The sequence below is a fragment of the Stegodyphus dumicola genome, chromosome 8 (genome assembly GCF_044657685.1).
Source record: "Stegodyphus dumicola isolate Sdum_Otavi_A_Nest chromosome 8, ASM4465768v1".
Classification (NCBI taxonomy): domain Eukaryota; kingdom Metazoa; phylum Arthropoda; class Arachnida; order Araneae; family Eresidae; genus Stegodyphus; species Stegodyphus dumicola.
The window spans coordinates 58,972,999-58,982,639 of record NC_140775.1 but is presented as its reverse complement, the minus strand read 5'-3'; the positions used below and the strand labels follow the sequence as shown (position 1 = coordinate 58,982,639).

General features: G+C 29.9%; 1 protein-coding gene across 1 annotated transcript in view; it reads left to right on the top strand.

Annotated features, from left to right (window-relative positions):
* Nucleotides 1–1,119: 1,119 nt before the first annotated feature.
* Nucleotides 1,120–9,641, top strand: part of eIF3b (eukaryotic translation initiation factor 3 subunit b) — a 103,961-nt gene continuing 95,439 nt past the window's right edge. Inside the window, exon 1 of the mRNA XM_085821887.1 lies at nucleotides 1,120–1,450. Coding sequence (XP_085678013.1) covers nucleotides 1,300–1,450 — 151 coding nt within the window. The 5' untranslated portion in view covers nucleotides 1,120–1,299. The remainder of the gene's footprint in view (nucleotides 1,451–9,641) is intronic.

The following is a 9,641-nucleotide window of genomic DNA, read 5'->3' as shown; positions in this document are numbered from 1 at the left end:
TTAGAGTAATTAAAACGATAAATTAATGGTGATATTATTACTGCATTCCAAAATTCGCAGTAATTAACGATTTCGATCATTACTACGAAAAAAAACGGGATGAAAAAGAAAGAATCCTAATACAATAACATTAAAAATTTGTGTGTTTACGTATAAAAATATATAATATTCTCAAATAGGTCATTTAAGCATAGTCTTTGATTCGGAAACATTTCCAGAAGTATTTCAGTTTTCATAATCTAAAGTAAAAACAAACCTGCTTTTGCAGAGAATATCCATTGGCAGTTGCCTTCAGAAAAGGTTTCAATTCATTGAAGCAAACCCATTTAATCTGAATCAACTGATGAATTCACGCTCCGACATTTCAAAAGCATTACGACTGTCTCTTAAATGCCAAGGAATTTGATCAGCATTTCTCCGATATCTTAAACGTCTGAGCAAAATCACTTCAGCCATCTTGTTTACAGTCGCTGTTAAGAGTTTGCGGCAGGTCAGGAGTAGCCGCAAAATTCCTCTATGGTAGTGACGTATTTTCAGTAGGCGTGTCCGAAAAGCGTTGCACTTGAATCCGATTTTGCAATGCAAGTGCGATTACCATGACAAGCGTTGCACTTGAATTCGCCCCTTAAACGTTCAAATTATGCAGTTTAAATCCTAGCATGCATCATTGTATGTTTAGGAACAAAGATGCCAGCTACAAACAGAAACATTAACATGTATTTAATATATTTTGATTCTTATTAAGTCCTTTTTTTCACATCTGGAAAGAAAACAACATGACATTGTGATATTTTTTACCATAGTTATCAAATTACATAAAAAAAAGAAAATCAATACTTACGCGTGAAAAGTAATCCCAGGAATCTTTTTCGAAAATCTGTTTGTGCATCCATATACAACACAAGCTGACATGCTTCAAAAAGAACAGAAAAAAATATTGCAATTACAGACTTCCTTGCACAAGTCAGAGTGATAACAGGAACATGGCCGCCAAGCTTCACCGTTTGAGTTGAACCTTCCCTCCTTCTATTCTAACCTCTTTGGTTTAACCGTTAACTATTTAAACCGCAGCGACCTCCTTGGTATCAACTAACTATTTAAAACTAGTAATTAAGGGATGAGGTTATAAAAACTAATGAATGGATGTCGGTTTTAGTGAAATCAGCACTCAGCGCCACAGTACTGTAAGAATAGGCATATTTGACAGATAGCTATTTGCAACTTGAAGTTGCTCAATAATTATCAACGTAGCTCTACAATTATCTATATGGCGGCTTTCAACGTGTTCGCGATGTGAGCATGACCAAGATGGCCGAGGATAGAGATTTAAATCCGTCTGAAAGCAATAAGAATTCTGACACCATGAGCACTATGAATCCTGAAAATGGAATGGAAGACGAGCCCGATTTTAGTGATCCTGAGGATTTTGTGGATGATATTACTGATGAAGGTAACGTTAAAATTATATTATAAAAATATGGTTAATGTATGTTAAAATAAAAAAAGTGCTACGTAAAGTGAACACCATATGTTTACAGATAAGAAATAAAAAGTCTTAAACTATTTAGAAATTTATGGCCATTTACAAGAATATGTTTACCGTATTAGCTTTGCCTTGTCAGGAAAAAGAGATGCGACTGTTAATTATTTCACCACAAGCAGTTGTAGTCAAGATATCTTGTGAAGAAATGTGTTAAATTATTTTCTTTTTAATTCATTTATTTCTTATATATATATGTGTGTGTGTAACAAAATTTTTTGTAAGGTTCATTTCCTGTATTTTTACATAACCATGAATTAATATTCATATTTTGATACTTATTGTTGTTTCTTGAAAGTCATTTTAAATAATTCAAAATGTTTCGAGTGCTCCTTTCGGGTAAATAATCATCTTACGCTTTTTTATATTAATACAGATATTACAAATAGGAATTGATAAATTGAGATCTTTATTAAATTTTTTCATTAACGAAGGTTGATTTGTATGATTTTTGAAACGTTTCAGTTAGCATCTGTTCTGTGTATTTTCTCATACATCTTTAGCACTGAACAGCAGGTTAGATCATTGCCTATACTTCTTCAATTAAATAATTTGTTAATTCTGAAAAATTGGTTATATGGGAATTTCTGCAAAATATTTGATTAATGAGAAACAAGTTAAAAATAACAATTTGAAAAACATTGATTGTTATTAATGTGACCGAAGATTTTTGCATTTTATTGTTATTGATCTGAATTAAAAAAGATTATCACAAGCTGAGATTTTGCCATGATTATCACAAGCTGCTAAACTCTTAAACGAAGGACCATATAATCCAATCCCTAAAGATCCTTCACTTTCGGACTTATCCAAAATAAAAACTGCGATCAAATCTTCGCAAATCATTTCAAGCAACTTAAAACATTCGCTTATCCCATCTGTTGCGAATTGTGCCAGATTATATGCTCTTCCCAAAATTCATAAAAGTGGTATTCCTTTCCGCCCTATTGTATCAAATTTAGGTACTGCCTCGTATCCTTTAGCTAAATATTTAGTTTCTAGATTTTCCACTCTATTAGACAATAACATTTACACCATAAAAAATTCAATAGAGTTTGTAAAAAAGGTTAAAAACATTTCTCCTAGTAATTTACTCATGGTTTCTTTTGATGTAAAATCATTATTCACCAATGTCCCAGTCACCAATGTCCAGGGTGCATTAAGATGTCTAGAAACCAGACTTTGCGAATTTTATTTCTCTTGCATCGAAATTGATGAGCTAATTTCTCTCACTCAACTCTGTTTGAAACAAACACATTTTGTTTTCCAAAATAAATATTACAAGCAAACTGAGGGATTAGCCATGGGAAGCCCCCTCAGTCCCATCCTGGCTGATATCTACATGCATTATTATGAATCAAAATTGTTTGAAACTTTAAACTTCCCGGCATGGTTCCGCTACGTAGACGATACTTTTACCCTGTTTGAAGGTAATAAAGATGATTTAAATAAAGTTCTTTCAACAATGAATTCTATTGATCCTGCTATTCAGTTCACTTTTGAACTTGAGACTTGCAATTCTCTTCCGTTTCTCGACATTCTGGTCACACGTAACACATCCAACTTCAGTACTACGGTTTACCGTAAACCTTCATCGGTTTGCCTTCCACCACACTTTAAATCATGTCATCCGACTAAACAAAAGTTAGCTTCATTTTATTCCTATGTTTTCCGTGCTCTTCAAGTTTGCTCCTCCAAACTAGCCCTTTATGAAGAACTAAATTATTTAAAAGCAATAGCTATTGACATGGGCTTTTCACCCAACATTATTAATCAAGCAGTTAAAAAATTCTCATCTCAACACACTAAAAGCCACACTCTTATTTTAGGAGATTATAAAAATTCTGTTGTCATTCCCTTCTTTCCATCAATTAGCTATAAAGTTGCACATATTTTGCAGAAATTTAACTTTCGGGTTATAAAAATTCTGTTGTCATTCCCTTCTTTCCATCAATTAGCTATAAAGTTTCACATATTTTGCAGAAATTTAACTTTCGGGTTGTTTATTCTCCCATCAATAAAATTCCAACTTCTATACTCAAGGACCCCATTCCGGATATGAATTCCTGGGGTATTTATAGGATTCCTTGCCAGTGTGGTTTAATTTACATTGGCCAAACTAAGAGAGCCTTAAAATTTCGCATCAAAGAACATGAGGCATATGTTAGAAAAAAGGAAACAGAAGTCTTCTGTTGCTCAACATTGTTGGTCCGAAAATCGCACTTTCAATTTTTCTGCTGCCAAAATTATTCAAAAAACATCTTCCATTGGAGAACTGGATTTTCTAGAGGCATTTCACATTCATAAAAATCTTTCTGTTCTAGTTAACGATCCTAATGTTAATCCAAATTTGCCTTCGGCTTTTAGAGAAATTATGTTTTAGTTCTGGTTTCGCCAACAGATGGCGCCACTTGCATATTCTTGTCCAGGCTTTCTTATCTTATCTAATCATTATTTCCTATCTTGTTCATTTGCGGTTTTGCAGCTGAAGATGATGGTTCGGTAAAACCATCGAAACTAGTCCTGTGAAAATTTTGTATGTATAACGCTGATTTTTGTTGTTTGACTTCTGAATTAGTATTTATTCGGTGTGTTATTGTGTCTTAATTAAGCTGAGATTTATTTAACCATTATGTATAAATTGTGTGCATTTTCATATTATATGGATATTTTTTGATGGACTCAATGTGTATATGAGCCAGTTTCTCTTAGAAAAACATCCATGAAGGCTCCCTTCCCTTCAGCAGATAGCCTTCAAGGCTTTTCCATGATCACATAAACCAAACCAATGGTGATAGACTCAAATTTTATGCATTTTAAGCTGTGATGATTTTTTTTTTTTGGTTATTGAAAAAATATGATTTTTTTATGCCAAGGTTGATTGTAGTTGTTTATATCAGTTGATTAATTTTGAAAGAAATAAGTTCTCTATAAATGGGTGTCTGCTTATTTATGATATTCGTAACAAAGTAATGGACCCTATTATCAAAATTCATTGAAATTGAGTTAGAAGTCTTTTTGAAGCTTGAGAGCATATAATATGTTTAAAGAATTTAATAATCAGTGCCTTGAAATTTACAAAATAGGAGAATGATCATAATTTTTTTTTTGTCTCCAATACTTTATTGTCTTGATTTTTATGTTGGGGAAAATACAGAATCGCCCACTGCTTGGACCATTTTTAAGAGTTGCACATACTAGGTATCCATGTACGCATCGACCTATTTTCATTAAAAAAAAAAAAAAAAAAAAAAAAAAAAAATCCCAGAATTACACAAAAATGGCATTGTTCACTCCCCTCCCTTTATCTATGTACACATTGACTTATTTTCACTTAAAAAGTCAAAGAAAATTGACAAAAATCCAATTCTACTTACTCTTGTAAAAAGCGTCAAACAAATAAGTGGATGATTCTATACTTGTTTTCCTTATTTCAGTTAGCGTAGTGAGGAAAAATGGGAGTGCATTAAAGTCTAGTAGAGAAGAATATAAAGCGTTAGGTTATTTAAGTAACTAAAAAACAAAGCACAAAGTGCAATTTGTGTAAGGGAATAGATAGAGGACTTTCTAAGGAAAAACTGTCATTTATTTATGTTACACATAAGGAAAATCATAAAAAACCAACCATACAACCAGCCTGTTCGTTAAACTCCGACTATTCGGCACTCTTAAATCACTCAGCCAGTTCTGCGTGAAAAATGAATTGTGACAGTGAATCGCAAAATTGCAGTGAATAACTGATCATGGCAGTGAGTCGTTGATTTACTACCATGAACAGTTATTCATGAATTTTAGGAAAAATTTAAACATCCTATGGTTAATTCTATTAAATTGTATTAATTGCATTTATATAAAGATGAAATATTTTTATTTATTCATGAATTCTAGGAAAAATCGAAACTTCCTATGGTTAATTCTATTAAATAGTATTAATTGCATTTATATAAAGATGAAATATTTTTATTTAGTAAAAACAAAATGTTCAGCTATGCATGTGTAATTAATTACGTTTGAAATGTGAAACTGAAATTGTGTTAAACATGATGCTATCCTTGTTGCAGTAATTTGAATGATTGTCTCTAGTTTATAAGTATATAGAAAGCTGTTAAATTTATTGTAGAGATGCATTTTAAATGTGCTCCAAGGAATATTTGAAGCTTATGTATAAGACAGTGAGAAATTTTGGTTCTTTTGCCTTTCAAATACAGCTCATGTTGTAACTAACTGTAGTTTTAATTTTTAAGTGTAATTTGAAACAGAAATTGTGCTTTTCACTAAACAATATTTCTTTTAAAATCATATTATTGCATTTTAATTTTAAACAAATTCAAACTGACCACTGTGTACAAATCATCACAGTAAGGAAATAAAAAGAAGTAATTCCATTTTGTGACTTCTATCATAATAATGCTGGTTTAAGAAATGAAAGCTTTGCAGGCATTAGAAACAATTTACATTGGTAACATGCTGTACTGATGATGCAACTCAAGATTGATGAGAAAGCACAATGAATCTGAATAATTTGAGCTTTTATTGAAAGATACAAGACTGATTTAATGTTCCATTTTCATTAAACAGATTGTGGAATTAAATTATATAAGCCTACATTTAATCTATGTTATATTGCAGGGAAAGTTGGAATTATATGTTTTTGCTATACCATGGTTAATTTTATGACTTATTTTTTCCAGAGGTATTTATGTATTTTATAAAAATGGAAAAAAATGTATCTAGTTTTATTTTCCAAATTATTTTTCTTCACTCAAAATAAAATCCTCTTAGATTTAATGTCAAAGTCACTGTGTGTTCTTTTGTTTTCATTTTTACTACTAATTTTTATGTTGTATAGGAACATACATTTTTGAATAGTGGTCAGTATCAGTAAGAATATTTCATTTATACTAATAACTATAATAATTCAAAATTTAGTTTATTTCAATTTCTTTTTTACTATTCAAAAACTATTTTATATTTTAAAAATGTGATAAAAATATATATTCCTGAATGCTGTCATGCGGTATCAACGGACAAGAAGTTTAACCATTCCTATTTTATATAATAGAAAATTTAATTTTTCATATGCTCATACATGCTTAAATGATATTATAGATGGAAATGTTCCATCTATATCATGCTTAAATGATATAGATGGAACATTTCCATCTATAATATCATTTAAGCATTTAAAGCATCGGTGCTACTTTGGTAGACGGTTGCACGGATTTTGGTGATTTTTCTTTTGTTGAGTAATACAACTTATGGTAAACCCATTGCTGGATAAGTTATTTATGGTAACCGATACTTAGTTGTCATTTTATTAAAAAATAATGCGTTTTATTATGCATAACTTCCGTGTTTTAAATATTATTTATGCTTCTAAATATTAAAAATCAATTTAATTTTACATTTTTATTTGAAATAAAAATTTTGTTGTTTATAAAATTTTATATAATTTTATGATGATGATGATGTAATCAATGACGTCACCTTACTTAAAAAGTAATTGGTTTTATTAATATCTGTAAATTTAATCTAATGTTTTAAACATTATTTATGGCTGTTAAATATTAAAATACAATTTAATTTTACATTTGTTTTAAAAATGATTTTATTATGAATGATTATTTAAATAATTTTAATTCTATGCGTGATGTAATCAGCTCCCTGATTGGTTACTGAATATTTGTGCATTACCGTGCCATTTTAAAATTTTATTATTCATCTCTTCGAATTCGTCAGATTTCAAATGGAATGGATATCTCTGTTTCGAAGATGAATGTTGTTATTGGTAATTACCAAGAATTATTGGTATTGGAATAAAAAAATTGCCCTTTTAAACCTTATTTTGGCCAACCTGTCTTTCCTAATCAAAGATTTATTCATAAATTGTTAATAGCGTCAGAGGAAATTTATTTTGAATTTTTGGAGGAAACCTCGCTAATTGCTTTTTCAATGAAGTGCGAGATATGTGGATAACAGATGAAGATGGTTAAAAGAGTGGATTCAATTATGATTTTGATTTTTTTTGTGGTACTTATCAATAAACAAGAGGTTAAATTACTCAAAAAAATGTAAGTACATATTTTTCTTTTATTTTATAATTGTATGCTTCAATTTTTGTTAAAAAAATTAATACACTATTTTCAAAAATTGCTGAGATAATTATTGTCACATATGTTTTAAGGTTAATTATATTTTATATAACGTATTTTATATAAAATATAATTAACCTTAAATATAATTAATTAATTATAAAATATAATTAACCTTAAAAAGTATTTGAATTTAATAATATTCTAATTCTTTTAAATATTGGTAGGATGGTTTTTAATGCGATATTCAATTTCAGTAATATTTTAATCTAATTAAACGTTGGCACAATGTTTTTATAGCGGTGTTTTTATTTTCTTTTTTGTATATGAAAGTAATAATAGCCTTACTTTAGTATTTTATACTCGTAGTAAATGTATTTATTTATACTTGCCTGCCATCTTAAAAACGACATTTTCAACAAAAAATTAATCCATTACTTTTAACAATATTTATTTTTTTTTTTAGTTTCGTATGCTTTACTATGCGTAAAAACAGCGTTTTTCAAGATGGCTGACGATTGTAAAAATCGCGCCAACGTAAATCACCAAAAATCCGTGCAACCGTCTACCAAAGTAACACCAAAGCATCTATAATATAAATAATTATTATAATTAATGTAGGGCCAATGTTGAATACCAGAGGGCATACAGATTGCTTATCATAAAACTCTTTTAATGTTTTATTTTTTGTTTAGTCAGTTGGCAACTAGATGAGTAAAAACTCAAGTTTCAAACAAATTAAAAGAATGACAACGATAAAGACGTAACTAAAATGTATTGAAGAAGTTAATTCAGTTTATACTAAATTATTTGTTAAAAATGTAAATACTTTAAATGTAATTAAACATGTTGTCCTTTCAAGTAGTTTCTTAGATGTATTTTGTAGAAGGTATTACCACAAAATTTTGTCAGAATACAAGTCTACATTAATATATCACCAAATAATAAATTTCATTGCAGTCATACTTAGGCAATAATGCATTATAAGAAATGAGAACAGAAAATAATTATCTCAAACCTGGGTTAGATGTATAAATTATACTTTGCAGTAGTAATAGATGGTGCTGGAATTACACCAGAAGTGAGACTGCTGCATTTGTTTCATTAAGCCATTGAGTTTTTTCATTTGAATTTAGTTCAAATACTAGTTGAGATATGTTAGTTACTAATAGGAAAAGGACAAGAAAAAAGGGAAAATTTGAGAACACTTTCTTATAGAAAATCTAGCAAAATCGGGGTAAACTGAAAAATTAAAAATCTCTTAAAAGCTAGATATCTAGTATTCTTATGTAGCTTTAGATAAATACTCTCAAAAGTCGTTAATTCGGACCTCAAAGCTAAAAACTTTCTGCACATGCGGAGCGTTGACACATGCGCATAGGCGTGTACGCGTGCGCGGAAGACCTTTACGACTGCGCATATGCGTGTGCGCAAGCGCAGAATAGGTTTTCGCATGCACGTTTTATGTATAACGGATGGTATAAGCTAAAATTATCTAATTAACTATTTCAGTTAATTTTGATGATTGCGTTGTTTCTTAATCTTCGAGTTGGATCTGGCTTATTATTTTTTGCAGACTGTAAGAGCAATTTTATAAAAGTAAACTTGAACTTTCAATTATGTCAAATAGAATTTCCGATGCTGGAGCTCCCAAAGGATCTACAAAACGAAAGTATGTTTCGATGTCCATCAAACAAAAAGTGGAATTGCTGCAAAAAATGGATAAAGACATGAAGAAGGTACAGAGAGGTTAGTGAAAACGAAAAAATTTCGATTGACAAGTTAGTCGGTATTCTCGGCACAGCAATTACGGGACTTGAACAGCGGAACTTTGTAACTGAAGAAGAAATTATGTCTGATTATAGAATTAAAGAGAAAGTATTATCACATAAAACGAAGCAACTTAAACAACTTACGTTGAAAGAAATGTTTAAAGTAAACAAATAAATATTAAGCTTTTTTTTTTTTTTTTGTAAATTTTGATACCCTTTAGATCATAATTGTTCTTT